The sequence below is a fragment of the Lutra lutra genome, chromosome 8 (genome assembly GCF_902655055.1).
Source record: "Lutra lutra chromosome 8, mLutLut1.2, whole genome shotgun sequence".
Taxonomy (NCBI): Eukaryota; Metazoa; Chordata; class Mammalia; order Carnivora; family Mustelidae; genus Lutra; species Lutra lutra.
Window position 1 is genome coordinate 59,283,851 of NC_062285.1, and position 25,038 is coordinate 59,308,888.

Sequence of the window (25,038 nt, forward strand, 5' to 3'; positions counted from 1 at the left end):
TGTTCCCTCATTTCTTTCTTTTTTCTTTTCTTTCTTTTTTTTTTTTTTTTTTGCTCCTGCACTTGTTGCCTCTCCCCTCCTGAATTCTTTCCTTTGCCTTCTCAACTCATTCACTGCTGTTGCCTATCTGTCTCCCCTTTCCTTGTTCCGTTCCTACTTAGGATTCTCCACTCTTGGTCTCTGCAATAGCTGAGGATTTTGCCTCTTCTCCTGCCTCCCAGTCTGACCGTCACTAGTTAGATGGCAGTCCCAATTACGTTTTTCTTATTTAAGGCCCACCCCTACCTTGTTTTGGGGGGCTCCAGAGACCAGTGGGCCTGAGGGTGTTAGGCAGCAGCCTTGGAGGTTGCCTTGGTGTTGCTCAAGGATCCATCCAGCAGGGGGCAGTAAGTGATCGTGGTAGTGTCCTTGGCTGCTAGGCCCTTGGCAGGGGTGGTCCTTGCTACAGTCCCATTCTCCTAAAAGCTCTTTTTGGATTGGGTTTCTCATTCCATTTTTGCCTGCTCCCTCCCACACTCTCCTCTGGTAGATTTAATTTTATGCTTTCCTCTGTTACAGCCTTTCTTTTCCCCTAGAGATTCCCCTCTGCCCCCCTCCCCTCCGAAGTTTGTTTTGTGGTGTTACAGTGGTAACTGCAGTCCTGGTTTTTCTCTTCTTTTTTTTCCCCCTCTGGAATGTAGACTGTATATGTTTAATAACTCACCTTCTCTCTCCTTGCCCAAAATGTGGGATACATGATGACTGTGACCCTGGTTGGAAATTAAACTTGTTTTATGCAGCTTTGGAGCAGACCTTCATCCTTGATGTGCAGCAGCCATTGGGCAGCATTTTAATCGTGAGGGTATTCCTGTCTCTGGTCCTTCTCTCTAGACTGCTCCTTCTCTCAGCAGAGGGGTAAAGGGTACACTTGACAGGGGGAGAGTGAGGTTATGGAGGGACTTAGGCTTATTTCTCCACTGCTTACTACTTTCCATCATACTCTGAAGGGGAGCCTAAATGAATTGGGCACCAAAATGTGAGGGCTTCGTGACTGTGCTCTTTTAGTTGTAAAGGCTTTCATCCTGTTCTTAGCCTTATTTATCACCTGTTGGTAGTCATTAGGGACTTCAGTGGCTAGAGGGCCCTGAACTTGGAGTGACCCACCCTACCTCCACTCTCAGATCTCCCCAGCCCTGTGCAATCAGGGGCTTCTGGTTGGAACAGGGTTCCCTCATCCATAGATTGGAGTCCCCTCACCCGACTATTTCTGAACTTTGGCAGTGAGTAAACATGAAGGGTAAAGGTCTGGATAGTATAATGAACTTGATCTTCCTTACAGCTATGGCCCTATATCACCTCTGCTTCAGGCATGTAGTTCCCCATTGTCAGGATGCCAAGCCTCATCCAGAGATTCCAAAGTGTCCTGAGGGAAAGGACAAGCCTCTGCCCTCCCAGCCCACCCTGCCACTACTCTCTTCCTCTCCTGCTACTACTGTCTGGCTCCAGGAACAGAAAGAGATGGTGCTCTCCTTCCTTTGGTGGGTGAAGTCTAGGTGAGTTAGGCAGGCGTTCTTCACTCTCACCACCTTCTTAAGCTTTGGGGACAGAGACCTTCTGATCCTGACGTTATGGGAAAGAGACAGGATTTAGGCATACGGTAAGTTTGAGAGCCCCAAGTACCAGTGTGAAGAAAATCATTTGTATTTAGTTACGTCTGTGCTCCTCAAAAATCCTGCTTGGTGACCACAGTTACTGATAAGAACACCTTTACCAAGTGCTTTATTTGTACATTAATAAGCATATTCCTTTTAGTACTATAGCCCATCATAAGATAGTGATAATGGAGAGGACTTTAGCTGGATGGCAGGTCAGTGGGTGTCTTTTTGACTCCTGAAGAGGATAACCTAGTCCATTTTGCCCCTCAGTGCTCCATTTAAGGTGCCAGGAATGAGTTGACATCATCTGATGTCAGAGCACAGTCCCTTGTGGCTGTTGCTTAAACTTTTCAGCTTCTTTTGGGGGCACATGGTGGGATGAGGGAGAGACTTAACCTGGAAGATAAGTGTTCAGCATCCAGCTCTTAAGGACAAAGAGCAACCATATCTGCCCAGAACTTGAATAGCTCTTCAGTTATGGCTTGACAGAAGACTTAGGCCCAGGATCTACTTCAGAATATTCTGGGCAGGGGAGTTTCCGACATGAGCCTAGAGAGAGCCAGCAGAAAGCCTTGGATTGGTCTGACTGGGGTGGAGGACAGACTGTCGCCTTCATTTCAGAGTTTGGAGACAGTGACAGGGAAAATGAGTGTGGTATGTAGGAGTTTCTCAGACTTGAGGTATTAGGTCTGAAGGCTCTGGGGGTTCACTGCATCACTTCCAGTTCAAGTGCCTAGCTTGGTCAGAGCAGAAAATTGACAGGTACTTACTTAGTACCTTTTACGGTTCCAGACCTGTGTTAAGAAGGAAGTCTTACCACTGTCCTCGTGGAGAGAGCTGGCAATCCATTTCTGGGATGCTCTGAAATCCTTTGGGATATCCATAGTGCAGCACATGGGGCAGTGAGAGTTGGGGAATAACTATTTGGGGGATACCCCTTTGCTGCTGCACAGCGTGGTGTCTTTGGGCAGGCAGTCATAGTACTAGGAACACTTCTTTTCCAGTTCTGAAGGGTGTGGAGATAGGAAAGCCAAAGTCCAGCTCTCTACTTTCTAACCTGGTAACTGGAGGGATAGAGTAAATATCGTGCTGGTCACTGGGGAGTGATAGGATCCAGAGGCCTGCCTTCCTCTAAAGGTTTTCAATCTAATTGGGTTTCCTGGCTGTGGTTGCTGGGATTGGGTAAGAATGACCCCAAGTTCCTGAGCAAAGGGAAGAGAAGGTTAAGTCTGAGGAAATCCAAACCTTAGGAAAGGGAGCTATGCAGTACCTGAAGGTCTGGAAGTGAGGAACTTGGGTCAGGACTATTCACCATCATGGCTTGAAGGTGAGTGTCTGCTTGTGTGTGTCACTTCGGCTGTAAGCTGCAGAAGAGAGTGGGCTGAATGAGGGCATAACCATACTTAAAAAGAAAACATTTTGTCATCCAAGGTATACCTGCCCTTAAAAATGCGGCATCAGATTTTGGATCCAGGTTTACATATGCTGACTCAGAGGCTTTTTGTTTATTAACAGTCTGTTAAAAGTAAACATATTAAAAATATTTAGAAAGCAGTGCCCTGCTTATGGTCTGGCACATAATAAGCATTCAGCCTTGATAAATGAATAAACATCATTGTCCTTGACCAAACTGGATCCTGGCGGGTACCCTGTGAGTCCAGGGGGCTGTGGTAGAGTTTCGTCTTCTTGCTGATAGAGACACCTTTGAAGGTGGAGGCCTTTCCAGGAATGCTTCTGATTTCAAAGTTGTGCCTCCAGTCAGGGTTGTGCCAACTCCCCTGCCTTTCCCAGAACCATCTTGCCTTTCTCTGGCCTTCAGGTTCCTCTTAACTTGATCCAAGGAGAAAGCTCCTTCCTCCCTGTTCCCTTCTAGGCTCAGGTGGGCTTGGGCTGCCCTCTGTGGGTGATAGTGTTGTCTTAGTTTTGCCTGATTCCCACTATCCACCCCCTGCCCCAACTCCACCTCCACTTCCCCTTCCCATTCCTAACAAAGTGTCAGACCTGGACTGGGCAGTAGCCTTCCATCTTCATGACACCATTCCAATCACCCCACACATCTGTGCAGTGCGCATGGTCACGGCTTTGCTCGGAAACCTTCAGTGGGTTCCCGCTGCCTTCATCTGACATTCAAGCTCTCCACAACTAGCTCTTGCTTCCTTCTTGAACTATCTCTCTCTGCTCCTCTGCCTGAATCCATTACTTTAACCAAAATTGTCCACTCATTTTTCCCAAATAACCGACCTGCTGCCTTTATCCCTTTTTCTATTTATTTATTTATTTATTTATTTATTTTTAAGATTTTAATTATTTATTTGACAGAGAGACATCACAATTAGGCAGAGAGGCAGGCAGAGAGAGAGTGGGAAGCAGACTCCCTACCGAGCAGAGCACCCAATGGGGGCTTGATCCCAGGACCCTGAAATCATGACCTGAGCTGAAGGTAGAGGCTCAACCCACTGAGCCACCCAGGTGCCCCTCTTTTCTCACCTTTTTTTTTTTTTTAAAGATTTTATTTATTTATTTGACAGACAGAGATTACAAGTAGGCAGAGAGGCAGGCAGAGAGAGAGAGAGAGGGAAGCAGGCTCCCTGCTGAGCAGAGAGCCCCACGTGGGGCTCCATCCCAGGACCCTGGGATCATGACCCGAGCCGAAGGCAGAGGCTTTAACCCACTGAGCCACCCAGGCACCCCCTTTTCTCACTTTTTAAAGAATACCACTTTTCTTTAAGATCTGCAAAGCTGCTATGACCTCTCTAATCACAAGGACTCTTACCTGCTCCTTTAGTTTCATTAGCACAACTCATTCAACACCTCCCATACATTCCCTTGTATAATTATATATTGTGTTCATTCATTTACTATTTAATTTTAAAATTTATTTTTGTAACCAAAGTAATTTTCATTGTGGAACATCCAAACAATACATAAGTATATAGAGCAACATGTGAAACCCATTCCCCTCTACTTTTCTCACTCCCATTCCCAAAGTAACCACGCATGGCTGCTTAGTGTGCCTCTTTTTGGTAGTTTCTTTTGTAAATATATATACCTCCACACACTTGGGGAGGGGTTAAAATATAAGTGTACTCCTTTCATATCTATTATTATTATTATAAAAAATTTATTTTTTAAAAGATTTTATTTATCAGAATTCACAAGCAGGGGGAGCAGCAGGCAGAGGGAGGAGAGCCCGCTGAGCAAGGAACCCAGTGTGGGCCTTGATTCCAGGACCCTGAACTTAACCAACTCAGCCATCCAGGCTCTAGTCTTGTCCCTATTCTTGCCTTTTTTTTTTTTTTTTAAACATAAGGAGATACACACACACACACACACACACATTTGTCTTGGAGGTTTTCCAAGTTAATATAGTTATATATGTATTTTTTACAGATTTATTTTCAGAGAAGGAGAGAATCTCAAGCAGATTCCATGCTGAGCACAGAGCTTGACTCAGGGCTTGATCTCACAACACTGAGATCATGACCTGAGCTGAAACCAAGAGTTGCTTAACCAACTATGCCACCCAGGCACCCCAGTATAGTTAGATATTTTTAATTCTATTGGAAGTATTGCATAGCATAATACTTATTCAATATAAAAGACATTTGTCTAGAATCTGTTATATGGGAGGTATTGTGCAGCTAGTACCTAGGGGTCTCCAGGCATGATCATAACCTTGTCCTTGCCATCAGTGAGCTGGCTCTTCGGAGATAGGGAGAAGTGGGGCATACACAAACAATTGCAACACAAAGGAAAATGTAATAATGTCCCCCAGAGTGTGCTGGATGTTCAGAAATAAGTGACTTCTTAATAAGGGAATCAGGACTTTACAGAGGAAGTAATATTTGAGCTTGGTTTGGAGGAAGCGTGACAGGTGAAGGAACAGCATGAGCCAGGGCACAGAGATGGAAACATATGATGCAGGTTCATCTGATGTCAGAGTACAGTCTGTGAGCAGGAAGAGGATTTGGTTCAATTCATAAATGTTCATCAACCCGTCTATGTATCAAACACTATACTAGGCAGTGAGAATATAGAAATGAGAAAGATGAGGTTGCTGTCATTAAAAGGCCTTCAATTTAATGGAATAAAAGCCAAGTTTGGTAAGGCAGATTAGGACCAGATGATGAAAGTTTTCAACTGACATGTCATGGAGTCTGAGGTTTTTTTTTTTTTTTTAAAGATTTTATTTATTTATTTGACAGAGATCACAAGCAGGCAGAGAGGCAGGCAGAGAGAGAGGAAGGGAAGCAGGCTCCCTGCCGAGCAGAGAGCCAGATGCGGGGCTTGGTCCCAGGACCCTGGCATCATGACCTGAGTTGAAGGCAGAGGCTTAACCCACTGAGCCACCCAGGCGCCCCTGGAGGCTGAATTTTATTTGCTGGGCAATGTGGGGCCATAGGCTTCATAACTGGAGCTGAGCAGATAGCAGCAGTGTACAGAATGGGCTAAAGTAGGGAGACGCTAGGGGTTGGGGGGCTTAGAGTGCTCTCTCTTTTTAAAACCAGGTAGCAATTCATTTCTACCTCAGTTAAAAAGTGTCTGGTGGAGGCCCCTGGCTGGCTCAGTGGGTTGAGCATCTGCCTTCTGCTCAGGTCATGATCTCAGGGTCCTGGGATTGAGCCCTGGGTTGGGCTCCCTGCTCAGTGGGGAGTCTGCTTGTCCCTCTGTCTGCTGCTCCCCCTGCTTGTGTGCACTCTCACAAATAAATAAATAATCTTTAAAAAAGTGGTAGGCAGTCCAGGACTGGAATGGTGACTCTATGGTTATCAAAGCTTAGATGACGACTTTTTTTTTTTTTTTTTTTAATAAGGACTTTAGGTATGCCTGAGTGGCTCAGTTGGTTAAGTGTCTGCCTTTGGCTCAGGTCCTGGGATCAAGTCCCGCATCAGGCTTCTGCTCAGTGGGGAGCCTGCTTCTCCCTCTGCCTGCCACTCCTGCTTGTGCTCTCTCTCCGACAGATAAATAAGATCTTTTAAAAATTAATTTATTTGGGGCGCCTGAGTGGCTCAGTGGTTAAAGCCTCTGCCTTCGGCTCAGGTCATGATCTCAGGGTCCTGGGATTGAGTCCCGCAACGGGCTCTCTGCTCAGCAGGGAGCCTGCCTCCTCCTCCTCTCTCTCTCTGCTTGCCTCTCTGCCTACTTGTGATCTGTCTGTCAAATTAAAATAAATAAATAAATAAATAAATAAATAAATAAATAAATAAATAAATAAAAAATAAAAATTAACTTATTTGAGAGAGGGAGAGGGAGAAGCAGACTCCCTGCTGAGCAGAGAGCCCCGGGCAGGGCTCACTCCCAAGACCCTGGGATCATGGCTTGAGCCAAAGGCAGATGCTTAACCCACTGAGCCACCCAGGTGCCCAGGGCTCAGACTTCTTTTTGCTTCACCGTCCTCGAACATAGCTTCATCCTCATGGTCACCTCATGGTCTGATGTGACTGCTAGAGTGTAATTCATCTCATCTATATGCCAGGCAGCAGAACAAAGGAAGGGAAGGAGCTGGAGGAGAGGAGGAGGAGCACACAATGACACACTTCTTAGCTGAATTAATTTTCTTTAAGGGGCCTTGCTGGAAGTCCAGGACAATATTTCCAACACTTCTGCTTATGTCTTACTGGCCAGAACTTAGTCATATGACCTTATCCAGCTTTGAGGAAGACTTGAAAATGTAGTTTTGTGTTTATTGTTATTTTTTAATTGGAAGTATAATTTGAAGTATAATTTGTGCAGTGCAATGCACAGATCTTCTCATATAGTTTAAGTTCTAACAAATGCATACACCCATGTTAGCCACCTCCCTATCAAGATATAGAGCATTCCATCATCCCTAGAAATCCCTTCCTCCTGAGGGGACTTTTTCAACAATTCCAAAGAGGTAGTGGCTTAATTAGGGTGGTAGCCTTGGGAATGGAAGGAAAGCTTGGAGAGGTGGTGGAAGGACAAATCAAAGGAGACTGGTTGATGTGGGAATGAGAGGAGAATTTAGGAGAATGCTAACAGCAGAGCCACTAACAGAAACAGAAAATTGGGAGGGAATTCTAGATTGTTACAGATGGGATGGATGGAGAAAAAGGCATGAGTACAGTGTTGGGTGTGTTGATTTGATGTACTGGTCAAACACCCAGGTGGAGATACCCAGCAGGCAGTTAGTTGTATCTAGAGCTTGGGAGGGCATTCAGAGCCCAGCGGCATCAAATACGAGAGAGATGCTGAAGAGGACAGGGACCAAGAAATGACACAAGAATTTGGTGACTGAGCTCGATGACTTTTTGAGGGAGCAGAATTCAGTTGCCATGGCCTGAGTGGGCAGTGAGGGTTTAAGTCATACAAAAGGGGACTGGTTGTGTTGCCCGAAATACTTTAAAACCCCTTTAAGAAATTGAAGTCCTTGGGGGTACCTGGCTGGCTCAGTCTGTAGAGCATGAGACTTGATTTTGGGGTGAGGTCAAGCCCTAGGTTGGGCAAAATAAACATTAAAAGGTTGTAAGCTGCCCTTTTTACAAGCTTGCTGATAAAGGAGGAGGGATAGGTCGGTGTGAGGAAAAGATCAGGGATTCGCCCCATCCTTGCAGGAAAATAGTTTCTGGCTCTTTGAAATTATCTTTCCAAAGAACAGGCAGACAAGACCGCTCTCTGCCTCCTGTGACCTCCAGAATTCAAGGTGAATGGCTGGAAGTGGGACAGGGGTGCCCTCTTTAACAACCGCTGGGGTGGGTTGGGCCAAACAGACACTGCCAGGACAGATGTGAAGAGACCTGTATCTTAAGAGGAAAAACCAAAGACCCAACACGCGGGACTCAGGCCATCCTGAGTTTGAATCTTGTCTCTGGCGCCACCTAGCTAGAAGACCTTGGGCAGGTTTCTTAACCTGAACTCATCTGTAAAATGGAAACAATTATGCCTACCTTTCAGGGTGGCTTTGAGGATTACAGAAAAGTGACTGGCACACAAGAGGTCATCGTAAGTGGGTGCCATTAAGTGACCCAGCCCCTCGCTAGGGGACGGACGGCCAACGGATGGACCCTAAAACGCGACCTCCCTATCTCTGAGGGTAGGGAAGGGCTCCCGGCGGCCTCCTCCCTCCAGGAGGTGGGGACAAGGTGGAGGAAGGGCTGCTGGAGGAGGAGCTGGCGCGTTGCGACCCGCCCCGTCCCGTCCAGTCCGGCCTGGGCTCCGAGGGAACCGCTGTCCTAGGCGCCGTCACCGGAGCAGCCTGTCCTGGTGCCCCGTGCCTTGCCCCGCGTCCAGTCATGACCCTGCGCCCCTCACTTATCCCGCTCCGTCTGCTGCTGCTGCTGCTGCTCAGTGGGGCGATGTGCCGGGCTGAGGCTGGGTTTGAAACCGAAAGTCCCGTCCGGACCCTCCAAGTGGAGACCCTGGTGAGGAGAGGGTGTCCCGGGGCTGCGGCGGCCAGGCCTTGGTGGGGAACGAGGGGATCGGAACGAACCTGGGAGCGGGGAGGAGAGCGAGTGCGGGAACTGATCTGGGGAGTGCTGGGTGTCGGGGACGGAACGGAATCTCTGGAGGAGCCTGCGTGACTCCTGTAGTCCGCTCGTAGGTGGAGCCCCCCGAGCCGTGCGCGGAGCCCGCTGCTTTTGGAGACACGCTGCACATACACTACACGGTGAGGGATCTGGGGGGGTCGGGGCGGGGCCCGGGAGGGGGCGGCGCCCTGCTGGAACACGTCAGCGCTGGCTGGGACACGTGGCAAGCGGTTCGGGAGTGAAGCTGGAGCTCTGGGGTCGTCAAGCACGTGGCGGGGGGAGGGGCGCGCCTCCTGCCTGCCCATTTCCCTTCCCGGCTTTTCCGCCAGTTCCGCCCCGGCTCAGAGAAGCGAAGGGTGGGGAGATCTCCGAGAAGCGCCAGCCCTTTGGGGCTTCCTGTTGCTTTTTGCCCGGAGGGGAATGCTGGGCTGCAGCTGCGAGGGGGTTGCCGCCGCTGCCCAGGGGCCCAGGTGTGTGTGGTGCCCTGCGAGGTGTGCGCTCCTGCTGCTCTCTCCCCACAGGGCAGCTTGGTAGATGGACGCATTATTGACACTTCCCTGACCAGAGATCCTCTGGTTATAGAACTTGGCCAAAAGCAGGTGATCCCAGGTATGTGACCTGCGCCTCCCATTCTATTTCTTCCCGACCTAAGCCCTTCTTAGCCTCCTCAATCCCTAACATACGTTGAAAATGCCACCAGGACTCTACCAGTCACCTCCTGAGGTTCAAACCCAGCTTCTGACACTCCCTTTGCCCCACACCCCACGGATAACCAGGGATTTGAGAAGTGGGGAGTTTAGGGATTTGAGAAGTGGGAAACTTAGTTGAAGGTCGTAGGGAGCGTTTGATTCTCCTCTCCTGGGCTTTGGGGGATAGGTAGCTTCCTGTTCAGTTGTGTCTTCTTCCTCAAGGTCTGGAGCAGAGCCTTCTAGACATGTGTGTGGGGTGAGTATCAGGGCAGGGGTGGGCTTGGGCACCCTCTTTGCATGGGTGGAGGCTTACTTTGTTGTCCTTGCTCCTCAGAGAGGCAGAAGAATGTGTCATAAAGGCTTTGCACTGGGCAGGTCCTGGTCATTGGGAACCCAAAGGGCATCCAGAGCCACTGTGCCTCTCTGGCTGTGGGTTCTGTTGGAGGAGCTGAGGCATGTGGGGGGACAGAGACCTTTCCTGGTCAACCTGTTTGGTGCTCAGCTGGGAGGGTTCATCATTTGGGGTGAATATCCAGAGAGTGTTGCTGGTGGGGCTGAGGATGGACTGAGGCTCCTAGCCCACCTGGTCCCACCCCAGCTGTGATTCATATTTCTTCCCTCAGAGAGAAGAGAAGGGCAATCATTCCCTCTCACTTGGCATATGGAAAACGGGGATTTCCACCGTCTATCCCAGGTAATCTGACTAGTCCTCTCTGTCAGGCAATCAAAGTACCCAGTCCCTCAGAGCTTTGTCTGGGGCTTGAGATAGTCTGAATCCAGTTTGCTGAAAAGGCCAGGGGTGGCTGGGGCCTCCTTCTGTAGGGCTGCTGCTTTTTTCCTCTTCAGATCACCAATAGGGACTAGACACATAGAACCCGTTAAGGCTCCCTGGCTTCCCTCTGGCAGACAGCACCTTGTTAGGGAAGAAATACCGACTTGAGCCACTTGGGTCTGTTGCCTCTGCTAGCCCTCTTTCATGCCTTTTCTCCACAACTCCAACCCGTGTCATTTATGCTGTTGGCATGGCTTCTCACCACATCTCCACCCCTCCTTTCAGCCTCCATGAGGGAAGAGGCAGTAAAAATCATCACAGTCAAGTAATTTAAAAAAAGCAAAACAAAAAACAACTTTTAAAAGCCAAGCCCAGGGGTGTCTGGGTGGTTTAATTGGTTAAGCGTCTGCCTTTGGCTTGGGTCATGATTCCAGGGTCCTGGGATCGAGGCCCGCATTGGGCTTCCATCTCAGTAAAGGGCCTGCTTGTCTCTTTTCCTCTGCCTGCCACTCTGCTTACTTGTGTTCTCTATCTCTCTGTCAAATAAATAAATCAAATCTTTTTTTTTTTTTTAAAGATTTTATTTTAGTTATTTGACAGACAGAAATCACAAGTAGGCAGAGAGGCAGGCAGAGAGAGAGAGGAAGGGAAGCAGGCACCCTGCTGAGCAGAGAGCCCGACGCGGGGCTCGATCCCAGCACCCTGAGACCATGACCTGAGCCGAAGGCAGAGGCTTAACCCACTGAGCCACCCAGGCGCCCCAATAAATCAAATCTTAAAAAAAAATTTAAAAGGAAAAAAAAAAGCCAAGCCCACCCTATAACTTTAAAAGCTGTCAACAGGTCCCGGGACAGATTTCCCAAGATGCAGATCTCTTGCTCTGGGTTATAACAGATGTTCTATTAGCTAAAATGTTTTGTACTTCAGAGTATTAGGATAAAAGTTCTTATCCTAGTTCCAACTTAGAGGAAGAACCACAAAGAGGGTCATGGGACTAAAGAAAAGCTCTTTCATCCAAAGCTCTACGATCTCCCCCTTTCTAGTGTTTGCCTTTCTCCCCTGACACTCCTGTTCATTCACCTGCTTCTTCCTTCTTAAGCCACCTCCTTCCTCTGTGATGAAACATCTGTGTTTTCTAACAGTCACATCGCCTGGGCTCATTGGTTGGTGACATTTTAAAATGTCTAGGTTAAAGCCAGTTAATTACAGCCCTGCAAAGATTCTGTCAATGTGGCTATTTGGAAATGGGAGTGCAGTTAGTATAGGGGTTCTCGGACTTACCAATGGAGAACAGCCTGTATGTCTTAGATCCACAGAGTTTTCCTGTCCTGTCATAGACTTGTCACTGAACACAAGCCACATTTATAGATTTGGGGTAAACATAACTATCAGTAGAGTCTGCTCATAACCCTTCTCTGCTTTTGTCGAGAGGAACTCACCTTGTTTAAATCTTGCCACCTTCGTAGTTGTTGCTTTTGTGTGGCCTGCCCTCCCTGCTTTCATTTAGATTGGGAGCCCTGGATAAAATGCAGAGATTCTAACCCTCGCCTCCTCTCTGCCTTCAGCGGATGCAGTGCTGCAGTTTGATGTGGAGCTGATTGCACTGATCCGAGCCAACTACTGGCAAAAGCTGGTGAAGGGCATTCTGCCTCTGGTAGGCATGGCCATGGTGCCAGCCCTCCTGGGCCTCATTGGGTATCACCTATACAAAAAGGCCAACAGACCTAAAGTCTCCAAAAAGAAGCTCAAGGAAGAGAAACGAAACAAGAGCAAAAAGAAATAATAAATAAATTTTAAAAATTTCTCTGGATTCTTCACCTGATACTTTCTGAGGCTACTTCTGTAAGTGGGAATGAGGGAAAGGGCTGGGGAAAAAGGCATTCTGAGTTGGATCCTGCCTAACATTGGGGTGGTCGGAGGCTCTGGATCACCTCTTCCCCTGCCTCCTCTTGTCCTAACTTACTGCCAAGGACCTGCACTTGAATGTTCCTGTAGGATCTCTACATCCCAAAGGTATGGGTTCTGGCCCTCTTAGCGCCCAGAACTTGAAGCAGTGCTTCTTGAATAGCGAGCCTCCTGGTAATTGCCTGGCTATTATCTCCACTCTGTGGGGCCACCGTATTCCTAGTATCTTCCAAATAGGCTGCGCTCTCCAATATAGCAAACATAGAAGGCGCTCATAAACCCTCTTGGAAATGTTTAATAGCAAAGTCTTCAGTTCTCTCAAAAAATTGGGGTTTGAAAAGCGATCTTCTCCTTCTATCACAGGATGTGGGAGATCACGTGGGCTGCTTCAATGATGTTGTAAGTGGCTGGAGGTGGTTTGTCACCTGGCTGGGTGGTAGGTGTGGACAAAGGCTGGGGTAAGTTACTGCGATGGTTGACGATGAAGAGTGGGTTGAGCTGGCTTAGCACTTCATCACTCACTGAGATGCCATCCAAGTACTGCTTTAGCATCTCCCGCAACTTCTTATTGATTTCTGACAACTGGGTATGTCTGTGCTGGAGGCTCAGTTGCTCCAGTTTCACTTTGTTGTACCTTTTCCAGAAATTCTCCATCCCTTTGTAGTTCACTATCACCTGGGAGTGGAGTTAAAGAAGAAGGTGCGTGTTGAGGCCCATTCGCAAATGCAGTCCCCGTGGCCCGTGATCGCCAGCCTTGGGTGGTGGCCCCAGGACCCTAGGACCTTTTACCTTTGTGAGCTCCTCAGTAAGCTCCTCTGGGTAAATTTCTTCTATCTCCTTCTGCTCCTCGGGAGTCAAGACTGTTGAATAGAAAGGCAGTACTTTTTCTTCCTCGGTTTCAAACTTCCTACATATTTCAGCAAGTTTCAGAATCTTTTCACCCTGTCAGAAGCAGGAAGAGACCTTTTATAAGGAAATGGGGTGGGGAGGGGAAATAGGGGAGCTATTCACCCAAATGTGAGACTAGAGTAATGACTACATCTAACACAGAGTGCTTACTACGTGCCAAGCACTATTCCAAGTACTTTACAGTCTGAGCAAATTCATTATTCATTTAATTTAAAACGTAAGAGGGGAGGGAACGTGGAAGACAAAAGGTAGTCCAGACATCCATGCAGGTAGGAAGCAGGAGAAAGCCCTCTACCTCTCTCAAACCCCTTTCACTTTGCAAGGAGCCAAGTTCCTTGTTTTTTTTTACTGTCCTCTCCCCTGTTACCTTATCGACGATCTTTCTCAGGGCCTTGAGGGTGGCATTACTTTCCAAGGTGAGTTTGACTAAGTTTTCCTGTGATAGTTCCCGGGCCTGAGTCCTTTGGGCTTTAAGTTTTCGCAGCTGGGCAAGGACCAGCTCTTTGTCCTTACGGATGTACTGGTTCTGGTCTTCACTCTCACGGTTGTGCATCATGATCTTGCTTTTTAAAATAATTATGGAGTCCTGGAGGGATAGAGGTTAGAGGAAACCCTTGATGAGCTAAAGGCCTTCAGTGAGACAGGTAAAAGGACAATCTGGGGACTGAAATCCAAGGATCTTGTTTTTCCCCAACCAGTGACGGGGTCCAGTGGAAATTGGGAGAAGATGACCAGGGGATAATGGAGCACTTAAAGCAGTGAGTATTTCCAGTTGGCTGCACTCACCTGTAGTCTCTGTATTTTTTTCATCTGTGCTTCAATCTCTTTGGAGCTCTTCTCATCTTTCACCTTCAGAGTCTCAAAGGCAATCTTTTGGTCTTCTGTGGCATCGGTGTAATTCTTGAGTGCCTCCTGGAACCTTCTCCACAGGTCTTCTACTATGTTCTCCAGTTGCAGTCTTAGAAAATGCTTCTCTTCTAGATTCTAGGAAGTGGCACCAAAATAGCCAGTGCTTGGCTGCCTCCAGCACCCTCCCCCTCTTGAACGGTTTATAACCTAGTACAGTGCAGAGGTCACCAATGAGAATGCTACAAAGACCAGGCAGATGATGTAAATAAGTGCTGTAAGCTAGAGGAGGCCTGTGGTGAACCAGAGAAGAAATGTTTCATGGGCTTTGGGGGTGGTGCAGAGCATATCTGCTCAGCTCCACACCAGTGTCCCCCTTTGGAAATGGGACCCAGTGTTACCAGATCTTTTTTTCAAGAGAAGCTAAAATTTTGGGGTTTTATGTGAAATCTTCCCCCATTTTTAGTTTTGGTTAAAAAAAATTTTTTTTAAGATTTTATTTATTTATTTGAGAGAGAGAGAGAGAGAGAGCATATGAGAGGGAGAGGTCAGAGGGAGAAGCAGACTCCCCGTGGAGCTGGGAGCCCAATGCAGGACTCGATCCCAGGATTCCAGGATCATGACCTGAGCCGAAGGCTGTCGCCCAACCAACTGAGCCACCCAGGGACCCCGATTTTTTTTTTTTATTAACTAGGCTCCATGCCCAACATGGGGCTTGAACTTATGACCCTGAGATCAAGAGTCTTACGCTCTACAAACTAAGCCAGCCAGGCGCCACCACTGAAATTTCCCAATTTTTTTTTTAAAGATTTTATTTATTTATTTATTTGAGGGAGAATGAGTGAGAGAGAGCATGAGAGAGGAGAAGGTCAGAGGGAGAAGCAGACTCCCCAAGGAGCCGGGAGCCCGATGCGGGACTCGATCCCGAAAGTCCAGGATCATGACCTGAGCTGAAGGCAGCTGCTCAACCAACTGAGCCACCCAGGCGCCCTGAAATTTCCCAATTTTTGAATGTAGGAAGCTTATTTTAAAACTTTAAAAAACACTGTGGAGCAAAACAAAACAAAACAAAACCCATGCCCAAACCCAGGTCTGCAGGTTACCTAAATTTGCAGCCTCTAGGATGGTGGAAAGCACTTTGGGACAAGGGCAGACCTGGATTTTCCTGGTTCTACCACAGTGCAGCAGCATGACTTTGGCAGATCATTTTACTTCTTTGGGCCTTAGTTTGTTCATCTGCAAATCACAGGGTGAATCCAGATGATCTCCTTGGTGCCTTCTAGCTCTAAAGTGCATTTCCTTGACATTTTGGAATAGTATTCCCAGCTAATTTCTACAAAATTACAAAATGCAGTAGGGGTACAGGCATTTTCTTGGTTGTGTTGGTTAAGTGTCTGTAGGCCCTCCAGTGGCCTTGAGCATTTTTCTCTCCCTTCTCTCCCAGCTCTTGCCCAGGTACTCCCTCCATACCTTGTTTTTGAGATCATCCCACATGCTCTGGAACTCCAGCTTACTTTCATACTCAGAATCTATATAGTTCTGCTCCATGGCCATGAAGACATCTTGTAGGTAGTGAATCTCTTTTTCATGCTGGTCAATAATTGTCTTCCTACAGGAGATAAGACACTGTCCCTGCTCTGAGGGATAAAGCTTATGGACCAATAACCACCATTCAGCACAGTATGTAGAGCTGTATGAGTGATACAAACTCCTAGGTACTTGAAGGATCACAGAGGGAGGGTAGGCTCTATTCATATTAGGGTCAGAAAGAGTAAATAAGATTATTTTCATCTTTGAACAGGGAATACATTCATATGATACGAAAAGCAAAGAAGTACAAAAGGTTTCAGTGAGAGGTCTCCCTCCTTTCCCTGTCCCCTGCCAGATGAGTTGGATTTTGATAGCTGAAAGTAGGTGGTGAGGGAGTTAGAGGGAGAGACCTGGCACGGGCATAGGGAAGCTAAGGCTACAAGCTTAAACCTGTGTTAGTTCAGAAGGAACTCTGGATGGACTCTGTGGGGGTCGTGTCATAAGCAAGGTGGGATGCTCCAGGTTGCTGGCTGCCTCCGTAGAGGTAGCTCCTTGACACAGGTTCTGGATCCCCTCCTGGACTCAATCCCCAATTTCCTCATAGGCCTCCATACCTTTCGGTCTCAAACTCCTTGGTTAGGGCCTCCAGCTCCATGTTGTAGCTTTCCTCTAGGAGGCAGAGCCGGCGTCTCTGCAGGGCTAAGAGCTGGTCGATGCTGTGCAGGTGGCTGCGCAGGGCATGGGCATACTGCTCCTCTGCTTCTGACAGGTCCTTGGCTAAAGACTGGGTAGGAAACAGAGAGCTCCCATTTTGGCTGAATGGCATCAGTATGGGAACATAAAAGTGTATTCAGCTGGATGGCGTGAATGGCATTTCCCCCGAGTTCCTAATGCCAGCTCTCTGGCTTAGGAGAGCTGCTTCTCCTACTCGTGATTGGAAAGTACAAGCGACATCACGGGACCCTATGGAGCCAGGCAGTATCCTAGGGACAAAAGATATTTCTAACAATGAGGCTACCACTAAAAGGGATTGAGGAGGACGCCTGGGTGGCTTAGTGTGTTAAGCCTCTGCCTTTGGCTTAGGTCATGATCTCAGGGTCCTGGGATGGAGCCCCCCACCGGGCTCTCTGCTCAGCGGGGAGCCTGCTTCCCCTCTCTCTCTGCCTACCTGTGATCTCTGTCAAATAAATAAAATCTTTAAAAAACATAATAAAAGGGATTGAGGATGCTTGGAGATATGGCTGCTCCAAGGTCTGAGGCAGAACATAAGTGAGTAGAACCTAAGGTATCTCATACAAGATAGCAGAGCAGCTATGAAAGACCAATGGCGTCATGTCAGAAGAACTCAGGAACCAAGAAAAGTGTCTCACTGGAGCAGATTGTATCTTCCAAAGATGGGCATGACAATATTTGCTATCCTGCAGTCTTCTGCAACATGACCTTGCCATTCCTCCATCAAGAGGTAATCTTTCCTTCCGTCTCCTTGAATGTGGGGAAATGCTGTGACTCTTGGACCATGAGAATATGGTGGAAGTGACACTGTTCCAGCTGCAGGCATAGCCCTTATGGGACCTGGCAGCTTCTGCTTCCTGCCCCTTGGAATGTTTGTTCTTGGGATACTCCCTCCAGGAATCCAGCCATCACAGTGTGAGCAGGGCAGTGCTCGGGGAGGAGCCACGTTAAGGCGTTCTAGTCAACAGCCCCCCCTGACCTCCCTGCCAGCTGACAGAATCAACCGCCGGCCGCCTTAGACATCCAGCCCAGTCAAGCCTTCAGGTGACTGTACCCCCAGCCGACATCTGACTGAACACTGTAGGAGAGACAGCAAGCAAGCACCAAGCGGGTGAACTAGATCAACGAATCATGAGAAATAATAAAATAAATTGTTGTTTTAAGTCACTAATTTAGGGATGCCATGTTATACGGTATTGGATAACTGGAACACTTCACTGGCAGAAAGGGGGCAACGTGAGCATTGATAAGGGTAAAAACTACAATGGACTGAAAAATATCAGTTATGTTTATGAATTCATAAGGATACTTAAAAAATCAGTTACCATTGAGAATACCAGACAACCCACTGGTTTTTTTTTTTTCTTAATGGTGTATAAAGGACAAAGAAATAATCAAGTATTTATGCTGCCTTTATTGTATAAACTATACCTCCTGGTAACTGAATGCTCAATGATAGAAGGTATCTCTTTATAGCACTATTCAAGCTAATAAATGAAAAAGGAATGATACTATTAGAAAATCAGCATTTTAAACAAGATGGGATCGGGAGGGAGACAAACTATAAGAGACTCTTAATCTCACAAAACAAACAGGGTTGTGGAGGGAAGGGGGGTGGGTAGGGAGAGGGTGGCTGGGTTATGGACATTGGGAAGGGTATGTGCTATGGTGAGTGCTGGGAAGTGTGTAAACCTGATGATTCACAGATCTGTACCCCTGGGGCTATTAATACATTATATGTTAATTTTAAAAAATCAGCATTTTGCAACCCCCAATGAATTAATGGAATCAACAGCTACTAACATCACAAAAAGAGATAACCAGGCAGGGTGCCTGGGTGGCTCAGTCAGTTGAGCGTCTGACTCTTGATTTTGGGTCAGGTCATGATCTCGGGGTAGTGCCACTGAGCCCCACCCCCACCCCCCTGGGCTCCACGTTCAGCAAGGAGTTTGCCTGAAGATTCTCTTCCTCTGCCCCTTCCCCTACTCACACATGCTTGCTTGCTCTCAAATGAATAAATCTTAAAAAAAAAAAAAAAAAAAGATAACCATACATATGTCCCTGGTTGATGGAAGAATATGGAAGAATACAACACCTCCAACCTTCTAGATTTAATTACCAAAATCTAGGAAATACAGAATACAAAGTAATTTGTTAAACTACAATATAGAATATGATGCAGTTATTAAAAGAAAAAGAGGGCGCCTGGGTGGCTCAGTGGGTTAAGCCTCTGCCTTCGGCTCGGGTCGTGATCTCAGGGTCCTGGGATCGAGGCCCGCATCGGGCTCTCTGCTCAGCGGGGAGCCTGCTTTCTCCTCTCTCTCTCTATGCCTTCCTCTCTGCATACTTGTGATCTCTCTCTCTGTTTCAAATAAATAAATAAAAATCTTAAAAAAAAAATAAATAAATAAATAAATAAATAAAAGAAAAAGAGAAGATCTTTATGGGCTAATGTGGAATAGTCCCTAGGATAAATTGTTTGAAAAAGACAAGGGGCAGAACAGCATGTAGTTCTACCATTTGTGTAAAAAAAAAGGTTTACTCATGAAACTACAATGATTGAGGGAGGCCCTACATGGCTGAAAGGCACTGGTGGGAGGGCACTTTTCTCTGTATAACTTTATCTTTTCAATTTTGAATAATGTGAGTGTATTACCTATTCAAAAAAGTAAAACAAATTAAAATTAACAGGAAAGAAATGGGTGCCTGGCTGGCTCTGTCGGTGGAGCATGCAACTCTTGATCGTGGGGTTGTGAGTTCAAGCCCCATGTTGGGTGTGGAGGTAACTTAAATATAAAATCTCTTTAAAAAAGTAAATGAAACAAACAAACAAAAAAGGATTTAGTGAATGCCTACACGATCAGACATATTGAGACACTCACTGTAAACTACCACAACCTCTGTGCAGAGCTAGCTTTTACTTTATATGTTTGGTATGAAATAGGATCTTTTGAGATAGGTGCTGATAATGGAAGCCTCTTCATTCACTCAGCCAACGTTTACTAAACCTGTCATTACTGGCACTGTGCTGGGTGCCAAGGATTTGGGGATGAAAAGACATGCTCATTGCCCTCCAAAGGAGCTTGCAGTCTTGCAGTAGGAAAGGAGTTACATAAACAGAAATTTACTGTATAACCTGGAAATTGCTATGAGGTTGATGATTGACCAGTGACAATGGTATATAAAAGACTGAATGCCTGCGTCTGACTAAGAGCACCATGGAAGGTTTCACAGGACAGATGTCATTTGTAGCACTCCTGAAAGAGTAAGAGTTTGCCAGGAAGACTGATGAGATGGGGAAGAGAGACTTCCAGATAGAGGGAACAGCATGTGCAAAATCACAGGTAAGAAACAATGTGGGGTGTGTGAAAGGTACAAGGAGAGGCCAGATCATGAAGGGCTTTGATGTCCTTTCCCTGGAGTTTGGACTTTTTCCTGTGGAAGTGGGAAGCCACTAAAATTTAGGCAGTGGAATAACAGAATCAGATTTTTGTTCCAAAAAGATGATCCTGGTAGTTTTGTCAACAGTCATCTCAGGTGGCTGGGCATGAAGGCTGGAAGATAGGAGACTGTTGGAACAGTCCATATAAGAGAAGATGCCCAGGTCTCCCCTGTAGTAGGACAGTGGGGAAGGAGAGCAGAGTATAGCTTTGAAAAATACTTAAGCAGAGGATTTATACAAAACTTGGAACAGAAGTCAGGGATGGAAGCAATGCCTAGGATGATTCCCAGATATCTGTGTTGGGTGGTTTGGTGAATGAATGGCACTGGCCACCTGAATTGAGTGTAAGGAAGACCAGATTGTGGAAAAATTGGTTTGGGCCTGGCCAGGGAAGAGGAAGCTCCTGAGCTTGGTTGTGAGGACAATGCAACAGCCAGGAACAGATATCTAGGAATCTTGAATAGAATGATGTGGAACTTGAGAAAGAAATCCAGTCTGGTGTTGCAGAACCTGGAAGTCATTGATATAAAAGTGGTATTAAAGGTCAGGGTAATGAGGGGCACCTGGGTGGCTCAGTCGGTTATGTGGCTGACTCTTGTCAGCTGGGGTTGTGAGATTGAGCCCTGCGTCAGGTTCCACACTCAGTGAGGAGTGTGCTTGAGATTCTCCCTCTCTTCCCCTCTCCCCAGCTTGTGTTCTCTCTAAAGAAATGAATAAATGAAATCTAAAAAAGTTGAGTCAGGGTAATGAGCACGACTGTCTAGGCCCTAGACATGTGGTTAAAGGGCGAGATGGCCAGACTCAGAAATGTGCAAAATTAAGTTCAGGCATTGGGAGAGAGGAAGATAAACTCACAAAGAGGATTCGCTATATATTCCCAAGGCAGGAGAAAAGCCAGGAAAGAGTGATGTCATGGAAACCAAAGGGGAGTTTCAAGGAGGGCGTGAATAAGAAAGTCAGTGCCACAGGGGCACCCGGGTGACTTTGTTGGTTGAGCCTCTGACTTCAGCTTGGGTGGTGATCTCGGGGTCCTGGGATCGAGTCCCACATAGGGCTCCTTGCTCATAGGGGAGTGTGTCTGGCCCTCTCCCTCTCCCCCCTCCCCGCCCCCGGCTCGGGGTCTCTCTCTCTCTCTAATACATAAAAAAAATTTTTTTTTTAATTAAAAAAAAAATTGTCCATGCCACAGAGGACTCAGGTTAGATGAAGACTAAATGATGGAAAGTATCTGCGATTCGGGCCTGGTAGTCTTTACCAGAGCAAGTTCCTAGGGAAGAGGGAAAGCAGTTGTGGGATGCAGGGTCCAGAGGAAGTGAAGAAGTGGAGATAGCAAGAGTCAGCAAGATTGCTAACATTTGCACATTTAACATGTGTAGGTTCGATTATTCAGGAATGACCCTGAAGGCGCTTAATTAGCAGCGTGTGACTTTCCTAAGGCGGGACTGGCAGCATTAGCTACAAAGCTGGAAGTTAACTGGCTGGAGGGTGAGCCTGGCCACGGCTCAGCATCCTTAAACGAACCCTGCTGGTTCTCTTCTCCGCAAGTATTTGATAACTGCCAATAAGGGGCTGAAGAAGTCACTTAAAAAGCCATAAGGTACAACGAGTGGGGTAAGGAATTCTAATATATAGTGGTTTTTGCAAATTTGGGGACTCTTAATATGTATCACTTGAAAGCTTGCCCAGGTTTACTGAAATTTTTTTCCCTCAGGGGTTAGGGTGTGAAGGAAAGATGCGTCTTTTCAATAGGGGGCATGCCAGGCCAGTAAGGTATATTTTGCTATTACTGTGGGATTTCTGTTGTTGTTTTAAGATTGAAAAGACTAAGGAGGAGTGGTAAAAAGAGGTTAAAAATAGGTGAAAGAAGGGAGTCTCCCAAGAGCATATGGCTGTGATTGAGATGCCTAGAGAGCCCTTACCCATGGAGGGCATGGAGATCTCAGATTCACCCAGGGCCAGTGAGCTTGAATCAAAGAGGCCAAACAGTTTGGTTAAATAAAGCACTGGAGTAGGAGGAATCAAGAAACTCATGCTCTCGTTCCAGTTCTCTTGCTGACTGGCTGTGTGACATTGGGCAAGCCAGTTCCCTTCTCTGGAACCGAGTCTTCTCATATCAAAGTGAAGGTGCAAAACTAAGTTCAAGTCACTGGGTGACGTCTGCTGTGCCTTACAACTCTAATATTGTATAGCGCTGGTTTCAGGCAGTAGATGACCAAGGAAGATGGCTACGCTGAAGCAGGGGAGAGGGGAGGACAGCCCAGGAGTCCACTTTTCATTTCAGTGAAAACTGGCATTACTAATGCTGGCTTCATTACAGCTTGCATCTTGTAAGGGCTTTAATATTGATTAAAAAATTAGGGGTGCCTGGGTGACTCTGTCAGTTAAGCGTCCAACTCTTGATTTCAGCTCAGGTCATGATCTCAGGGTTGAAAGACTGAGCCCCATGTCAGGCTCCGCTCTGGGCATAGAGCCTGCTTGAGATTCTTTCTCTCTCTGTCCCTCTACCTCTCTCCCATCCTTCTCCCCCTCTGCCCCCCAAAACTGATTAATAAATTAATTCAGTAGGACCATTCTGTTAAGAGATCAAGGCAACCAGGTTTAAGTGTTTCCTTGGGAAGAACGCCTACCTTGATGACACTGTCCTTGCAGTCCACCACTCGTTCAAATGTTTGGCTGAGGATCTCAATGTCCTTATGAAGCTCTCTGGTCTTGACTTCCCTAAGGACGGTTCTCCACTGTGTGTTAATCTTGTTAAGGTTCAGAGCACTATTGTGCTCCTCCTTGGCCAACTTGTCCTGTGTGAAGGAATAAATACGCCCCCAGAAGGTCAGGGCATGAAGCCCTGTTACGGTAAAACAAACAAGATCACAGATTGTCACTGACACCTTACCCTTTGTCTTTTTTTTTTTTTTTTTTCATAGAAGACCAAAGTTCCTGATGACTAACACTCAGGGAGTTCCTGTTCTTGTTTTTGGGAAGGTCTGAAGTAAGACAGGAACAGCCTGATGGCACTTTAGGGAGGGCAAGTGTGAATTTCTTTCAGGTGAAGACATCAGAGCAGGATGTTGTTTGTAATCTCTAGGGAGCATATCAGAATTTCAGACCGCTCAGACAGCTAACACCTCTTGTCCCAGTCTGGGGCTCAGTCGTGGCTGTCAACCTCTATACCACTTACCCCCTCCGTGCTTCACAAAGAACTGCCTCCTCCCCAAACAGTGTTGCCAGAAATCTGAGTATATTTGGGTTTCAAGATTCCCGGAGCAGGGGAGGCCAGCATGAACGTAGGCTGCCACAATGAGAGGGGTCAAGGAGACGGGGCCGTGCAGGGAGTGGGTGGGGTTGGGCAGAGAGTAATGCAGAAAGCCATCACCTTCAAGAACTGGCTCAGGAGCCTTTCTTTCTTCTTGGCCATCTCCTCCTCTGCCAGCAACTTCTGCTGAAACAGAAGCAGCTGCTCCTCATCGGACAGGGGCAACTTGGCCTTTTTCCCTTTCTTAGCCATAGCGGGGTCGAGAGGGATGGAGCTAGGTAAGGATCTTTAGTCCGCTTTGGTCAGCTTTAGAAGAAGGAGGAGGAAAACGCCCCCAAAGTGGGCCTTGCGGAACTGCCCCTGAATGGTTGTGGGACCTTAGATCTTAGTCCTCACACAAGAGAGAGAATTTGGGACAGCGGTGAGGCTGGGGTCCGGAACCCAAAGACGCGTTTACGTCTCCTAGCAACGAGGATCTCGCTAAGATGGCGCTGTGAAAGGCTAGGAGGAGAGACCTTGGCTTAGGGCGCCCCCTGCTGGCTGGAGGACTGCAGTCAGTTTTTGAGAGATGGTCGTTTCACCTGGATAAAGGTAGCCTCCTCACTGAATATTTTAAAACTTTTTGGGGGAAGTTATTTTTCATAGAGTGTCCATATTTTAGCATACAGGTAATAACATATTTTGAAGAGAATGTGGAGAAATGGAAACCTTCACACTTCGCTGTGGGAATGTAAAATGGTGTAGGCACTTCGGAAAACAGTTTGGCAGTTTCTTAAAATGTTAAACAGAAATTTACTGTGTGGTCCAGCCATTTAGCCATTACATATCTATCTAAAAGAAGTGGAAACGTATCCACACAAAGAGTTGCACAGAACTGTTCTTAGCGGCATGCCTCATAATAGCCCAACTGGAAAAAAACCAAATGTCCACCAATGTGTGAATGGGTAGACAAAATATGCTCTTTTCATACAATGGAATACTATTTGGCAATAAAAAGGAACAAATTATGGGTGCATACTACCACGTGGATGAACTACAAAAACACACTCAGTGAAAGGAGCCACATATAAGAGACCATATATTGTAAGTTTCCATTTATATGAAATATCCAGAAAAGGCAAAGCTATAAAGTCAGAAAGTAGACTACTGATTGCTTGGAAGAGGGATAGGGGAGATTAATATAACATGTGCATGAGAGATTATATTGGGTTGATGAAAATGTCCTAAAATTGAATTATGGGGGTGTCTGTAGCTCAGTTAAATGTCAAGCTCTTGAGTTTGGCTCAGGTTATGGTCTTGGGGTCATGAGATCAAGCTTTTTGTCAGACTCCATGCTGGGCATGGAGTCTGCTTAAGATTCTCTCTCTCCCTCTCCCTCTGCCCTTCCTCTCTCCCCCACACACACTCTTTCTCTAAAAAAAATTTAAAAATAAATGAAAATAAAATTGATTTATGTTGGACAACTTGATGAATTTGGTTTAAAAAAGAATTGAATTGTATATTTGAAAGGGGCAAATTATATGATAGGCAACATGTACCTCAATAAAGTTGTTTTTTTAAAAGACAAATAAAATTTTATTTTTATTTTTTTAAAAAGATTTTATTTACCTATTTGACAGAGAGAGATTGAGAGAGAGAGGGCACAAGCAGGGAGAGTGGCAGGCAGAGGGAGAGGGAGAAGCAGATTCCCCACTGAGCAGGGAGCCGGATGAGGGGCTCAAATCCAGGACTCTGAGGTTATGACCTGAGCTAAATGGACTTAATGGACTGAGACACCCAGGTACCTGACAAATACAATTTTAATGCAATATTTTAAATATCTAAATTAATGCAAAAAATCCT

The 25,038-nt window shown here is 46.6% G+C and overlaps 2 protein-coding genes across 2 annotated transcripts; one reads left to right on the forward strand and one right to left on the reverse strand.

Annotated features, from left to right (window-relative positions):
* The first annotated feature begins 6,957 nt into the window (after positions 1-6,957).
* FKBP11 (FKBP prolyl isomerase 11) lies at positions 6,958-12,384 on the forward strand. The gene is made up of 6 exons (XM_047740682.1): positions 6,958-9,016; positions 9,196-9,261; positions 9,643-9,730; positions 10,033-10,066; positions 10,434-10,504; positions 12,148-12,384. The coding sequence occupies exons 1-6, from the start codon at positions 8,888-8,890 to the stop codon at positions 12,363-12,365; spliced, it is 606 nt and encodes a 201-aa protein (XP_047596638.1). The 5' UTR covers positions 6,958-8,887; the 3' UTR covers positions 12,366-12,384.
* A 381-nt stretch (positions 12,385-12,765) lies between these two features.
* CCDC65 (coiled-coil domain containing 65) lies at positions 12,766-23,660 on the reverse strand. The gene is made up of 8 exons (XM_047740681.1): positions 23,317-23,660; positions 22,574-22,741; positions 16,387-16,556; positions 15,713-15,851; positions 14,183-14,380; positions 13,764-13,982; positions 13,277-13,429; positions 12,766-13,162 (listed from the first exon to the last, which is right to left on the reverse strand). The coding sequence occupies exons 1-8, from the start codon at positions 23,446-23,448 to the stop codon at positions 12,845-12,847; spliced, it is 1,497 nt and encodes a 498-aa protein (XP_047596637.1). The 5' UTR covers positions 23,449-23,660; the 3' UTR covers positions 12,766-12,844.
* Positions 23,661-25,038: the final 1,378 nt, after the last annotated feature.